Below are 16,002 nucleotides of genomic sequence, written 5' to 3'. Positions count from 1 at the left end.
AAGGTGACAATTTTACCCTAACCCTCAGTGGCCATTAAGCTAGTAGGCATCAATGTGTCTCTTTCCCCTGAGCAGTGAGGAACAGACACAGAAAGGAAAAGGGACAACCCCAACTTACCCACCCATCCCCAACAGCTCTCTCAGTCAGGCCAGCTGCCAGCCAACAAAACCTCTCCTGGACCACCTTCAAGAGCTGCAATTGGCTTCTCTCCCATCAAAGGTATTCAGAACTGTGATCCTTCGGCCTCCAGCCAGGAGGGGGTGAGGCTTGCCAAGATCATGTATGCTTCTTTCTGCCTCAGAGGAGATGGAATCCATGCCACTACTAGCCTGCCCTTCCTCCTGCAATGAGGGGGTCATTGCTGTGATCACCAACTCTTCTTTCTGCATTGGGGGAGGGGTTGCATCCTTGCTGCGATTGGCTTGCTCTTTCTCCTACCTTGGAGGAGTGGTCCTTGCCCCGATTGGCCTGCTTAACCTCCTATCTTTGGGTAGAGGCAGGTGTCCTTGTTACTCTTAGAAGCTCATTTGCTCATGGAAATGTGCAGGTTGACTTTGCTAATCTCATTCATCATGAGATTAAGGTTTAGCCTGCAAGTTTTAAAAACACTTGCCTATGCTGACAGCTGGTCATTCCTCTTCAATGACTGGCAAGTTGCACAGAAATATTTGGCAGGCCACATTATGTCCTGTGGGCTATTTGTTAGGTGAACCTGTTTTAGAAAGTAATTATCAAACAACCCACATAGGCTAAAGTCTGTGGGTACATTTTACCCATAGACTTTAACCAGAATTTTCAAAAATGTATGTTCATAAATATGCTTTGAAAATTCATGCATGTGCAAAAAAAATTCACAGCATACACATGGGCTTACACCTGCTCAAGCAAGTGTAACTTGGTGTATGTGGATGTACACATGTTTTCAAAATTGAAGTATATACGTAAAGCCCAATCCTGCCATAACTATTCCTGGAATGCCTATTAATAGGTGCAATAAATTAAGTGCAAAATTGTTTTGCACATGCCTGCCGGGGCTATTTTCAAAGATCCACTTATACGCATTAAATAGGGCTTTATACATGCAAGTGCCTTTGAAAATTATATATAAAATGTGTACAGGTATATAGTAAATCATTAGCACAAAAATTTTTCTAAATCAATTTACAACATTTAAAGCAGTTTAAGAACAGAAACTTTTCTAGGATATGTTTAACATTTACTACTTTTCTGAGTGTTTGAGAGAGATGGTAGGAAATCAGATGAAGAAAGGACTCTATAAACCTCTGCTCTTGTTCCAACTTCACTAGTTCTGTAACTTATACTATGATGTTACTTAAAACTTTCTATATTTTACAAAAGAATTCTCACATATAACATTTAAATTGATGAAAATATACGCAGAATACTTAGCGCTCTTACCAGAAGGGACATGAGAAATTTATGGAGATAGACTATCTGAATACAGCCTACTTTAAGGAACACTTTCCCATCCACCTGGGTCATATCTGAGTAGGCTTCTCCAACAGTAGCATCAGGATACAGAGCCAAACTGAAACTGAAGACTTCATCACCCATTATAGACACTGCCTATATTAAAGAATATAAAGAAAATAATGCTAATGAAATATAATTTACACAATAAATTATTTTGCTAATGAAAACCATAAATTCATATAGGTTTCCTTTTACAAAATTCACCAAGCTTCAAAAAGCTCTATTAAAATTCACAAATAGGATCTAATAGTGACAATCCCATGAACTGTGATCCCACAAAGATATTCCCATACCTATTTACTAAGAAAGATTGAAAACCATGACTATCAAATAAGGGCAAGAAATTTAAGATTAATAAATTTTCCTAAAATCCCAACAGTAACAGCAAAAGACATGTGGTCTAGGTATGCCTTGGAGGTTTTAAAATTACCTCAGGCTACGTTACCTCTGATAACAAAAGTTTTCTATCTGCTATCTACGAAGAAAGTAGTCACAGAAGGGCAGGACATGCAGATGCTTTCACCTTTGAATATATCTGAAATATTGAAGTCATCTGAAACAGATGAAGCACAACCGGCAACTTTAATTGTATCTTTCTTTTTAGACTCTGACAGAGATTGGATTCTGAGAATGTTTTTCAGGAATCGAAAGGAGTTATTTTTGAATTTGAGAGTGCAACTATTCCCAGACCTGGCTAAAGATACTCAAGCCAGGAGGAAGCAGTTTCTACAAATGAGATCTAAAGTATTGCAGATGGGGGCTTTATTTTTTCTGAAGTTTCCATGCAAATGCTTTATTAAGTATCGTGATCTTACATAGACCTTTTTCCAACCAGCTCAATTAAAGTTTATTGCTGATAGAACGTCCTTTACAAATGATGCATCTGTACTGGAAACTGTGTAACCTAGTAAGGGTTGGAATTCTTTTGGTAATGTGGCCATTCCTCCTTGTCTAGCTTTTCTTTTGGGATATTTCCTTTAAATGAAAGAAAAGTTGTCTTTTGGAATTGGGTCCTCCCTAGATAGAGGACTTGGGTGTACTATGACATTAAAATTGTATGTTTTCCTTAAGGTACTAATGCGAGGTTATTGTTTATGTATTAATATCATTGTAAATTTTTCCTTTCAAGTTAATTCTTGAATGTATAATTTAAAAATGTTGCAATAAACACAATTAAAAAAAGAAAAAAAAAAAAGAAGATTCCCATACCTGCAACAACGGCTGCTTATAACATTGCCCACCTGATATATAGGTAAACTTATGTGCATACATCTTGTATGCATTTAAGTTTATCCAGGCTGAGTGGAGTCATTCTCAAAAGGTGAAGTTGGGAAGGTGTTTAGATGTGCATGCATACTTTGGGATTTTCCAAAGTATTTGCATACATTTTCCCAAAAATATCCTGTGGACAAATTAGCCAAGAGAATAATTTCTTTTCTTTTCTTTTTTTAGCAAACTGCATAAGAAAGTTGGCAAATATGATTATAAACTGCAACAATTTATGTATGTTCATTTTGAAAATTGGAGACATTTGATCCGGGCATTACACAACCATAGAATGCATCTCCTGAAGCAGGCATGTTTGCCAAAATGCAGGCTTTGAGGTTATTGCTTTTACATTGTTATTAATATTTTGTGCCGGAGTGTCACACAAGAGAAACCTTGGAATAGTTCTCCAGATAAGTGCTTGGATATTTTTGTAAAGTGTGGCACATTGATCCAGACAAATATTACTTGTTGATACTGCAGTCGTTTATTTTATTGTAAGATTATCTTGGATATTGTATGTGGTTATTGTTTGGATGGGAATTTTATACCTTTTTGAGAGTGATACAAGACTTATTCCATCATAAGGCACACTTTTTCTTGGACCTTTTACACTCTTGATATTATACGGTGGTATATGATTAAACAAGAGGTTCTTTTTAAAGAAAGCCTAAGAGTAGCTAAGGGCACTATGTATATGATACCTTCTTTTACCACATGCTGTGTGTTGCACAGAATTTACATCTGAGTTTGATTTAGTTCTATACAGTGAACTTGGATTGCTTCTTTTTGTTTTTAATTTTACAACAAGCCATTCCCATGGGTAAAGTACCATTTCACATTAAGAAATGCCTCTGAAAGTTACTCTTCCTATAACCAAAATTTCTATGACATCAGGAATTATATAAGCTTAGAATTACAAAGAACTATTTGGTGCCCAATCTTAACTAACAAGACTGCACTGAAAACCTTACAAGGGGAAGCCAAATAAATAACCAGACCACAGCCAATTAAGCACACACTCCTTGTGATTCTGATGTTCCTCAAACCAGTTATACAGCATATGCATATGTACTCAAAATATATGGGACCCAGAAAGAGAATTACTATATATTTACCTTTTTATGAATTGTTTTTGCATCAACATCTGTGACAATAAAATCCCTGAGTCTGGCAAAAACCTGAGTCTGACTTGATTGAAGGAAAATTGATGAATCTAAGCCTATAAATATAATTACACAGAGTATTCAAAATAAATTACTGCTACTTCAGTATTACATGAATGCTTCATACTCAAGCATCAAGGATTTAATATTTCTCACTAAGCTTGAATGTTTTAACAAATTGTTTGTTTTGGTAAGTACAAAACAAACATTCACAGAGCATGCCAAATCTATGGAAAAATAAGCCAGAACAATTATGTGGTCCCTTACAGCATTGAAAGCAACAATGCATAATCTATATTACTTAATATACTTATAGTGTACATATCATTCTTGTTTTAACCCTATAAAAGTCTTCTTTTGATAGTTCTGATTCTGACAATAAGCACCTCTTTATATTATTTTGTTCCTAAAATCAGTATAGTTTAATCTCTACATTATACCTTTTTGGCTACATGGTACAAACAGAAGAGGAAACAAGTATAAGTGACAGAGTACATTACCTAGCTCCTAAAGACAACTGGATGTAGTAGATGGGTTGAGCAATACCAGAAGAAATTAGCAGAATCAGTTATAGTAAAAGGTTGATTAACAGAAAAAGCATAAGTTGCTTACCTGTAACAGATGTTCTCCATGAACAGCAGGATGTAAATCCTCACAGGTTGAAGATATCATCCATTAGAGTCTGGTGTGGGAAGATAACTAAAGTTTCTAGAAGCTTTTTGCATGCTTAACTGAGCATATGAGGCATGACCGATGACATTTGTCATACAGGATCCCCTCAGTTCTTATCATAGCTTTCTATATGAAAATGTCAAGAACCAACTCCAATAGAAGACTAGGTTCCATGAGAACACTTCCTACAGGTAAGCAAACTTCACTTTCTCCAAGGACAAATAGCATGTGAAGTTCTCACATGTAGGGTAATCCCTAGTTCGGTCTGCCTGAACAAAAAGGGGAAAACCCCAGAAAATGACAATGGACAAAAATATTTTTGTTGGCAACTGGCCACTTTCTTTTTCTTTTTTCCGGGGAAGGGGGGGGGGGGGCCTGGAGGCAGCCTGGAAACCAGTGATAATAGGACCTAGATTGAGTTCAAACCTCAAACAGACTACACAGGACAGATTGACCAAACCTACTATCCTGCCTAGAGTCTCTATCCAAATAATTAGATTTGAATATGCAGAAAGAATGCTACATTGCAACCTTGCAAACCTCTTCCATGGAGGCTCTCAAGTGGGCCACCAATGCAGCAATGTCTCTAACATTATGAACCTTAACATGCACCTTCCAGATTCAGGTATGCCTGGGCATGCCATCTGATATCCAATTACAATAGGTGTGCTTGGCAACAGCAGATCAAAATTTATTAGGATCAAAAGAAATAAGCTGAGAGGATTTTCTAAGAACTTCAATCTGCTCCAGATAGAAGGCTATTTTGCAATCCAAACTGTACAACATTGGTTAATGTATCCCTATTTAATGATGTTCTATGATTCATGTATCCCTATATAATATTTATTATTTATTTATTTAGCAGTTTTTTATACCGACCCTCATAGTAGATAACCATATCGGATCGGTTTACATTTTAACAAAGGGTAAAAACTGAGGTAACAGTTCTGGTAAATAATAGATAACAAAGGAAAAGGAATAAGTCAAAGTTACAATCAACAAGGTATGGAAAACTTGGAGGCTTAAGGACAAGCTGGAAGGAAGATAGAGGCAGGAAGAATAAATATAACATGATACAAATAATTTAACGGGTTAGAGCATATGCTTTAACCAGGAAATGCCAGTGTCCATTGTTCAGGAGGAAGTGTGTCAAAGTCCTTGTAAGAAGTGAGGCTCAAACTAGTGATTATCCGGTGGATCTGGGAAGGCTTGGTGAAAGAGCCACGTCTTTAGTTTTTTTCTGAAGGTTAAGAGGCAGGGTTCCAATCTGAGATTTGCTGGGATATTGTTCCAGATAGCTGGGCCTGCAATTGAAAAAGCTCTGTTTTTGGTCGTAGAGAGGCGAGTGGCTTTAGTAGGGGGAAATTTCAGAGTGCCTTTGTGGATATCTCTCGTTGGTCTGTTAGAGGAGTGGAGTTTGAAAGGGATATCCAGGTCGAGTTGGAGTTGCTGATGGATGGTTTTGTGTATTAGGGTAATAGATTTGTACAGGATTCTGAAATTTACTGGTAACCAATGTAGGTTTCTGAGGACGGGGGAGATGTGTTCACCGCGGCTGGAGTTGGTCAGCAGTCTCGCTGCCGCATTTTGTATCATCTGCAGTGGTTTGGTGGTAGATTTAGGGAGGCCTAGAAAGAGGGCACTGCAGTAATCTATTTTGGCGAACAGAAGAGCCTGGAGGACTGTCCTGAAGTCTTGGAAAAATAAGAGTGGTCTCAGTCGTTTCAAAACCTGTAGTCTGAAGAAACTGTCTTTGGTAGTTGTGTTGACCATTTTTTTAAGGTTTAGACGATTGTCTATTATTACCCCAAGGTCTCTGACGTGCGTACAGGTGATGTGAGCATTGTGCGGTGAAGGTGGAGGAAGATTGTTTTCATTTGAAGAGATGAAGAGAAGTTCCGTCTTTGCGGCATTGAGGACCAAGTTTAAGCTGTTGAGTAGATTAGTAATGGATAGAAGACAGTTATTCCAGTAGGTGAGAGCTTTTGAGATGGATTCTGTTATTGGGATTAGAATCTGTACATCATCTGCGTACAGATAGTGAATTAGGTTGAGGTCTGTCAGTAGTTGGCAGAGGGGGAGGAGGTATATATTAAAGAGGGTTGGAGATAAGGAGGATCCTTGTGGTACGCCAAGGGAAGATTTTGTTAGAGGTGACTCCTTGTTATTGATTTTGACTTTAAAAGTCCTATTGCTGAGAAAGGACCTGAACCAGTTGTGGGCTGATCCGGAGATGCCGATATCCTCAAGGCGATCCAGGAGGATGGTGTGGTTGACTGTGTCAAATGCCGCCGAAATGTCTAACAGAACTAATAAGAAGGAATGTCCTTTGTCTAATCCCATTATAATATGGTCTGTAAGCGAAATGAGGAGGGTCTCCGTGTTGCGTGATTTCCGGAAGCCATATTGCGAGGGGTATAGGATCTTATGGTCCTCTAGATATTCTGAAAGCTGGGTGTTTACCAGTTTCTCTGTAAGTTTGGCAACGAATGGTAGATTGGAGATGGGTCTAAAGTTGGCTAGTACATTAGGGTCTAGATTGTGTTTCTTGAGGAGGGGCTTAAGAGAAGCGGTTTTTAGGCTGTCTGGATAGCTTCCTTGAGTTAGAAGGCTGTTAATAATATTTGTTAGAGGTCCTGAGATCGTGTCTGGAATAAGCAGCAGGAGTCTTGATGGGATATTATCAGCCGGATGACTAGATGGTTTCTGTCTTTTTAGAATGGATTCAATCTCTTTGGTGGAGATTAATTCGAAGCTGTCCAACTTAGGTTTAGCGAACAAATTGCAGTTCTCATCTGATTTGAGAGGTGTTGTATTAGGAGGAAGGAGGGCGAGAGTATTTAGGATCTTCAGTTGAAAAAATGAGGCGAGTTCATTAGCCTTGGATAGAGCTTGTTCGTCTGGAGTAGGTGGCGGGGTTGATTTAGTTATTTGTGTTACGTAAGCAAATAGGGCCTGGGCGTCATATTGGTAGTGGTGTATTTTGTTGGCGTAATATTCCTTTTTTTTTTTTGTAGTATGCAGGTCCTATAGCGATGTAAGAAACCCTTGTATGCTGAAAGGGTAGTTGGGTTGGGGGTTTTTCGCCATCTATTTTCTCTATGGCATAAGTCCTGTTTCATCTGTTTTAGTTCGGTGCTGAACCAAGGTTGATTCCCCCTTTTTTTTGGATTGATTGTTTTGGAGGTTATTGGGCACCATTTGTTTGCGACTGCTTCAGTAATTGTTTGCCAGGAAGATAGGGCTGAGTCGGGATTAGACAGGTCCAGGTTGGAGAGTTCCTTGGAGAGATGCTCGCTGAGTATATCAGATGGACATGCTTTCCTGAATTGAATGGTGGAAAGGTGCGGAGAGGTGTGAGTCTGTTTGTATGTGGAGAAGGATGATTCTATCAAGAAATGATCTGACCAAGGGATTGGGGTACATATGGGATCAACCGTGCATGTGAATTTAGAGTTAATGAATATTAAAATCCAGGATGTGACCAGCTTTGTGTGTGGGGCTGTTGATAGTCTGAGAGAATCCCATAGCAGTGAGGGTGGTGAGGAAGGCTTCGCAGTTCGCAGATCGCGGTATAGCGTCTGTATGGAGGTTGAAATCACCCATAATCATAGTTGGTAGGTCTAAGTTAATATGTTTTGCTATGGATTCTATGAGGGGTGAAGGGTCGGTTTCTAAAACTCCAGGAGGAGCGTAGACTAACAACATTTGTAGAAGTTTTGACTTGACTAATCCTAGTTCCAATTTGGATTCAGTCTTGATGGTGTGAGCGGTCAGTCTGAGTTCTTTCTTAGAGGCTAGAAGAAGTCCGCCGCCTCTTTTTTTGTGTCTATGGAATATATATATAATATATAATAATAATAAATATAATAAATAAATAAATAAATATAATAAATATAATAAATAAATAAATAAATATAATATAATATAATATAAATAAAATATAATATAATATAATATAAATAAAATATAATATAAATATAAAATATATAAAATATAAAATATAATATATATATAATATATATATAATATAATATATAATATAATAAGTTAAGTTCTATAGTTCTGATACCTTGTTAAATGTAACGCCTCAACAGCGACTGTTTTTGTTATATTGGAAACCGATTTGATTTGATATTGTATCAAGAATGTCGGTATATAAAAATTCTAAATAAATAAATAAATAATCTTTGTGGACATGTGGCCTGGGGAAAAATGTTAGAAAGATAATTGACTAATTAAAGTGGAAATTCAACGCTATCTTAAGCAGTATCTTAAAAGGAGTGCTCAGAACCATTGTATTAAAAAAATAAATTCCTAATATAAAAAAAAAAAAAAATTAAGTCTTAGCATTTTGCAAATTGTTTTGATAATTTAGAAATTGCATTGCTACAATTTTGCACAAATTAAGGATTTCTTGAAAACCTCTACTATGATGAAGGAAATTCTAGCAAAGGTAACATTATGTCAACATTTTAGCAGAAAAATATTTTTTTAGAACTCTATGTACTGTATGTGCAACTGTTACTGTATGTGAACAAAAATGTGTTTATTATGTTCAGTTAATTTCTATGGGTGGAAAAGGAGAAGGAAGGACCTTAAAAAAAATTTTGAAATTTTTCCAAAATGTTTTTGCAATCTTTCTTTCTTTCAAATTTTCTCTCTAAAATATTTCCCTTTGCCTTTCATGAAGCTACTGGATATTTTCCCAGAGTCTTGAAAGATAACAGATATATTATTCAAAATGAAAAAAAAAATCATGTTGCTATCTAATAAACCTGAAATTCATAAATCCATATTTGAAACAAATTTAGTTCTTCAGCTTTAAAAGGCTGATTATATAACTAGTAATTGTAAATGGATAACCATCGTGCATTGTGGACCATCATTCATTATGAATGTAAAGCCTTTTTGACAAAGTTGCTAAGTACAGTAATAAGATTAAGTAAAAATACTGCAGAATGTACTCCAGGTTCATTACCTTCAATCTTGATTTCTGCAATATGGCTCTTTTCATCAATAACATTTACACAGAAAGCATCCAGTTTGGCGGTCATCTTGAAATCAAATATATCCTTATCCTTGCCAGCTTTTGTCACTGCTAAGAAAAATTATAAAATGTGCTGACATTCTGTATTAATATTATATGATAGCATGAAAAAGCTTACTAATTTGGAACGTGTTCAGATCCTCTGAAAAAAATCTATTTTGCTCAGAACAATATGCTTTGGATCTTATACTTTATACAACACAAAGTAAGACATTCCCAACACATAAACAAACAGGACTTGTAACTTTTTTTTACTACTTAACAGACTTACACTTTCTTTCAAATAGACCAATATGAACTTCTGACTACCTTTTTTCACAGCATTGTCTTTGTCGAGCTTCCATGTTTTTGCCTGCTCTCGCTTATTAGCAATGCTTTGGCTACTTGATGGTACAACAGCTGTCAGAAAGTTGATTGTAGACAGCAAGGCTTGTGTGTGCAGCAGCAGGTCCAAGGATGAAAATGCAACCTGATGAAAAACAGCAGCTTAATAAATACATGATATTCTTGCTATGTCTGAACTGAATAGCTGAGAAAGACTTGATCCCACATAATACAGTAGAATAGACAAGATCAATCGGAGGAAATATTAGAGGTACAGGATTAAGGCATGGTTTTCTTATTAAATGTAACATTTGAGATACTACAAAATTTGTTAATGCTAAGCAGCAGAAAAAGTGAGGGGGGAATAGAAGTTTTAGGAAAAAGTAGAGAAATAGTACATAATTTTAAGGTAAATAAGGCATTTAAATTAACATTGAAAATACCAATAAACATTTGTTGCTTTATTTCATGTTCCCAACCGAAATGAAATAAGGGCCGGATTTTAAGACGTGCACGCACATACGTACGCCCGATTTTATAACATGCGCGTGCAGCCACGCGCATACTATAAAATCTGGGGTCGGCGCACGCAAGGGGGTGCACACTAGTGCACCTTGCGCTCACCGAGCCCTACGGGAGCCCCGATGGCTTTCCCTGTTCCCTCCGGAGCGGCCTCAGAGGGAACTTTCCTCCCGCTCCCCCCCCCCCCCCCACCTTCCTTCTCCTACCTAATCCGCCCCCCCAGCCCTACCTAAACACCCCCTTAACCTTTATTTTACAAGTTGCGCCTGCCTCTGGGCAGGCGTAGGTTGCGCATGCCAGTGCACGATCCCCCAACCTAGTGGCCCTACGGAGAACTCTGGCCCCGCCCCCACCCCAGACCGCCCACGTCCCGCCCCTTTTTTCAAGCTCCGGGACATATGCGCGTCCCAGGGCTTTGTGCGTGTCACCGGGCTTATGCAAAATAGGCTCGGCGCACGTAGAGCTTTTAAAATCTGCCCCTAAATGTCTTGTTTCAGCATGTGCTAAAATGATTTAGCGCACTAAAATGCTGAAACAAAAGATGAAAAAAAAAGAAACATTTTTTCCATGCACATCCTTAACAGTTAAAATGTGAGGGCAATTTTCAAAGGTATTTCCACACAAGTTGCAGTCACAAAGTTAACCTCTCAAATTACAGATATAATTCCAAAACTCACATTACCTAGACTGTTGTATAGGCATTCTAGGGGTGGTGTTAGATCAGGAGAGAAGGCAAGTTTGCTTACCATAAATGTTTTCCCGTAGATAGCAGTATTAATTACCCATACTAAATACATGTTATGGCTAATTCAGCCCTGCTTATTAACGGACAAAAATATGCATACAGTTTTTCAAACTGCAAAAAAAACCCAGATACAAGCCTCTACACATCCTTTCTCCCGGGGTACAATTTTCAAATTAAAAGTACACACGCATCTTTCCTTTGTTGTACAAGGACATACAAAAAGCACCAACCTGGAACCCAGCTGGAATCATGCTGGTCCCACTTTAAGTTATTCAACCCTCAACAAATGGGCTAAGATCATGTGTCCCCGGAAGGATGGGACAACAAATGAAAAGCTGGAGGAGGGAGGTGGTTTATTTTTGTATTTGAGTTACCCCTGGGAGGGGCTGCAGTGACAGTGGTGGCAACAGATGTAATCCAAAATGAAAGGAAAACTCCAAATAATTTTGAAATATAATAGTGATTGTGTGTTCCATGTAATTTCAAAGCAGTCCCTGCTCTCTGGTTGCAAAGTGAACATACCAATGTGCGTCATTTGGACATCTTTAGAACAGGAAGAAAGGCCTTCCCTGCCTGTAGGACCAGTCATATCTCTATGAACTTCAGGTGATGAAATGGTGACAGATGGGATGTCATAACTGAGAACAAATCCTAGGGATAGACAGGTGTGAACTGTAAGCTGTTGAAATCTTGGCATCTTTACAGGATCTACTTGATATTAGCCAATTGTTTAAATATGGAAATACTAAGACCCTGCTCTTTCTTAGAAAAGCTTCTAATACAATTAGACATTTTGTGAAGACTCTTGGGGCTGCTGAATAACCAAAGGAAGGACCCTTAAACTGACAGTGATCACTCTAAACTCTGAATCTGAAGTATTTTCTGTGGTGTGGATGTGTGGGAATATATCCATAAGCATCCTTGAGGTTCATCGTAGTTAACCAATTATTGAATGAATGAATGAATTATTGAATGATTGGTAGGAGTTCATCCTTAATTTTTCACTTTTGAGAAATTTGTTTAAATCTCTTAAATCCAGGATAGGATGGTGGCAGTCTTTTCTTGGGAATAAGGAAGTATTTGACTAAAAACCTTTATCCCTTTCTGTTAACAAAAATGGTTCTATCACATAAAGGAGAGTTAATATTTTGTGTCTTATCGTGGATAATTGTTCCTTGGAAATGGATGGAAGATTTTCAAAGTTTAGCCTGTAACCTCTTTGAATGATACTGAGAACCCATCGATCTATTGGAAAAAAAAAAAGGGCCACTGATGGTAGAACTGAAGTTTTTCCCCCACTGGAAGGTAAGTATAGTAAAAAAAAAAAACAAAAAACCTGCGCCTCTTTTTGGGATGGTTGAGTTGATTTGGACTGAGGCCTGACCCTTGAATGCAGTCTAGATTGTGGCTATTGAGGCCGATTAGGTGACCTTTAGTAGGAATAAGGATTATAACATCTGTGAGAATAGAATTGTTTTCTGTAAGGTTGTACTGCTGGATCTGTAAAGGCTGTGATTAAAGTTTGCAATGCAGCAAACTGTTCCTTTATGATATTAACCATCTCCTTCATTTTGCCTCCAAAGAGGTTATTCTCCTGGACATGTTATTTCTGACAATTTCTCATGGATATCTTCTTAGGCCTGAAACCTTGAATTATGCCATCCTTCTGGTTGCTATGGGTACAGCTGACGCTCTAGAAGATGTATTCAATTTATCATATATTGATTTATGAGGTGTTTTGGGAATTCATCTGCTTCCAAAATGTGAGAGTGAAACTTTTCTTGATGCTCAGGAGGAAAAAAAAAGACAAAAATCAGATTTTTTTTTTTTTTTTTTTTTTTTTAAAGAGATTGCATAAATATTGAGTCATTTGAAACCGGTGAGCCAAACTCCTGCTTTGAAGCACAGTTGCTTGATAAAAAAAAAGTTTCCCCATATTATCTAGGATCCTATACTCCTTTCCTAAGAGGATTAATTGAGTAAATCTGCTTTTCGTAGTACCGATCCAGCTACTATAGAGTCATGAGGTAATTATACTTGGACAATCTTTTCTCTTACATTTCAGATCGATCTCTCTCATTACTGGTATTATAGAAAAGGGGATAAACCCATACCTTAGTCTGAAGATCTTTCATGGCTTTATGTAGCAATATAGCAGAGAGCTACTTCAGTGCTTTTAATATATTTGAGGACCACCAAAAATTCTTCCAATGGTTCTGAGTCTCTTAACAGGAAACTGGATAGAATCTGCCATTTTTTAGATAAAAATCAGATAGACAAGATCCTCCAGGGGGAATTGCTTCTCTCTGTTTCAGGATATAGTATCAGACGTATTCCTGGAGAATCTGGAAGAGAATGCCCAGAAAAACAGTTGAGAGATTCTGAGACTGAATCTTAAATATGGATTGGAGAACTCGATCAGGCTTAAGAGGGTTGTGGTATTTCCTTTGAAAAGGCAAAATCTGAAATGGAGAATCAAGTTGCCGAGAAAACCTTTCTAGGATAGATGAATATCTCTCTCCAGGCAATGTTATTTCCTTCATATACTTTTTTTTTAAAAATAAAATGTTACACCCTCTTCACAAATACAGTGCTACCTTTACCTAGCAGAAAAACCGATAAAGTGTTCAATTCTGGTACTGGAAACGAAGAATACTTCTAATGCATAGATACCCTGGGCTCAGATGTCAGTGCCAATGAGATGCCCAGCACGGATGAAGATATAGATAATGGTCTGTGCTATAGATGACTTGTATGCCAATTTATGCTTGTGCTCTGGTTGGTGGGGGAATCTTCTTTCCTGATGGCAGAGAGATGAAAAGGAATCTTTTCTCTGACATTTAGGTGACGAAGACCTCTTCTTTTTAGGAGGCTCTGGATACCAATGGATGAGGCTTTTTTCCCCTCTGGACAAAATGTCTCAGAGAACAATTTTAACTGCTTGTATCTAATGGCCCTTGAAGACATCTTTCATAAGCTTCATACAGTGAAGGGTCACCTAAGATACCTAAGAGATTTTGTGAAGATATGCCATAGCCATCTTATATATAGCTTAAAAGGCAGCTTTCCCCGACATGGCTAAGTGAAAAAGTATTTTAATATGAGGCAAACCAAAGAACAAAAAAAAAACAGGTAAATAACTAAAAACTAGGAAAAAATGACAGAAAAATGATTCAGATAGAAACTGTGGGTCAATGAGAGAGAAATGTCCTGCTGCATCAAACAAAAGACTCATATGTGGCTGATGCACGGGAACTCCCACATATGCTCAAAGATTTTCCTTTCTGAGGTCTGAGAGATCATGTATAGACCCACTTGTGTAGCTGCATTTAGTCCTGCTTGTCTACAGAGAAATGGCCTTTTTGGAGGTGCAACCAATTGTACTGCCTCATCTTTCTTTGTACTTGTCAACTTCTGTGCTGGTGGTGGAACATTTCATTGGAGCAAGAGCATCTATTATTCAGGAGGTGTCCATCTGTCTATCTATATGCATCAGTGGTCATTGTAAGGTGAGCACGTGCAGCCACATACCCTTACTGAAACAGCTGCACATGCCAAAGGTAAGGCAGGGCAAGACACCAAAGGACAGGAGTTCATGTTGCTGCTGGCGTTATCAGTTGTTTCCATCTCAGCAAGCTCCACAGTAACGCAGGTTGCCAGGGTAGAGCAGGAGTTCATGGCTTTACAGTCACAGCCAGTTGCTCCCAATGTCTGTCAACTCCACAACCCTTTTGAGGGGGGAGCAGCAGCACTGGCGAGTTACTGTGTCTTCAGCTGAGAAAGGGAAATGTGTCTGTGCAATGTATTGAGCATGCACATTACAGTGTTCCTCTTTCAGCCCATCATGACATGCCCATGATGACAGAACCAGTTAATGAAGATGATAGAATGGAAGAGAAGGCAACTTCATACCCCCTCCTCCCCTCTCCCACCAAGGAAGAAATACTCTGAATTTGACAGCTCAGAAACCACCACCCCAAGGAGAGAGCAAGTTCACTTACCTGTAAACAGGTTTCTCTATAGATAGCAGAATCAGTCATGACACATGGTTGACATCTGATGGCACTGAAGAGAGCCTTCTTGCAAAGTTCAGTGTCACACTAAGCATGTATGGTGGTTTCCATAAACATGCTACCTTGTGAACCCTTCCGTCTATTGCAGAGTTTAGTTTTAGTAAGGTAGTCAACTTCCAGGGAGCTGGGCAAGATTTAAGCATGGCTAATTCATCCTGTCTATGGAGAACCTCATTTACATAAGTAAGCAAACTTGCTTTCTCTGTCAACAAGCAAGGCTAAATTATCCATGACAAGTGGGAAGTTTCAAGCTGAGGATTGCACAGCACAGCAATTATTGATAAGCAATCTGGCCCCAGCAGTGGAGGAGTAAACAGGTAGTCCAAAACTTGACATGCTATCAGACAGTAGTGGGATGTGAAGGTGTGCACAGATGACCAAGTCAGAGCTTTCTTTGCAGATGTCAAACTGAAGTGGCCCATAAGTGAGCCACTGATATTTTCACATCTCACTTGATGAGCTCAGAAGAGTCTAATCTGTAAACCAGACAATGCAAAAAGGTGCAATACAATCCGCTAGCCAATTTAATGGAGTTCTGTTAGCAACTGCTTCTTCCAGTTTATTGGGATCAAAGGATTCAAATAGCTGAGTAGCCCAACGCTGAGTCCTTCTCAAATAGAAAGAAAATGCTCTCTTAACAGTCCAAGAAATGAAGAGCCTTTTTACCTTTATGCTCTTGGATAAAGGTA

General features: G+C 38.2%; 1 protein-coding gene across 4 annotated transcripts in view; it reads right to left on the bottom strand.

Moving 5' to 3' along the window:
• VPS13C (vacuolar protein sorting 13 homolog C) overlaps positions 1 to 16,002 on the bottom strand; it is a 483,673-nt gene that overhangs the window by 277,339 nt on the left and 190,332 nt on the right. For 3 of the 4 annotated variants that reach the window (XM_029575527.1, XM_029575524.1, XM_029575528.1), the window contains 4 exons: positions 9,959 to 10,118; positions 9,581 to 9,700; positions 3,880 to 3,983; positions 1,421 to 1,588 (listed from right to left, as the gene is read on the bottom strand). In XM_029575527.1, the coding sequence (XP_029431387.1) occupies positions 1,421 to 1,588; positions 3,880 to 3,983; positions 9,581 to 9,700; positions 9,959 to 10,118 (552 nt within the window). The remainder of the gene's footprint in view (positions 1 to 1,420; positions 1,589 to 3,879; positions 3,984 to 9,580; positions 9,701 to 9,958; positions 10,119 to 16,002) is intronic. The other variant, XM_029575525.1, reaches the window with a different exon arrangement.

Source organism: Rhinatrema bivittatum, chromosome 13, assembly GCF_901001135.1.
Source record: "Rhinatrema bivittatum chromosome 13, aRhiBiv1.1, whole genome shotgun sequence".
In the NCBI taxonomy this organism is placed as follows: domain Eukaryota; kingdom Metazoa; phylum Chordata; class Amphibia; order Gymnophiona; family Rhinatrematidae; genus Rhinatrema; species Rhinatrema bivittatum.
The sequence above is the reverse complement of the archived record's forward strand: the minus strand, read 5'-3'. Positions and strand labels throughout refer to the sequence as shown.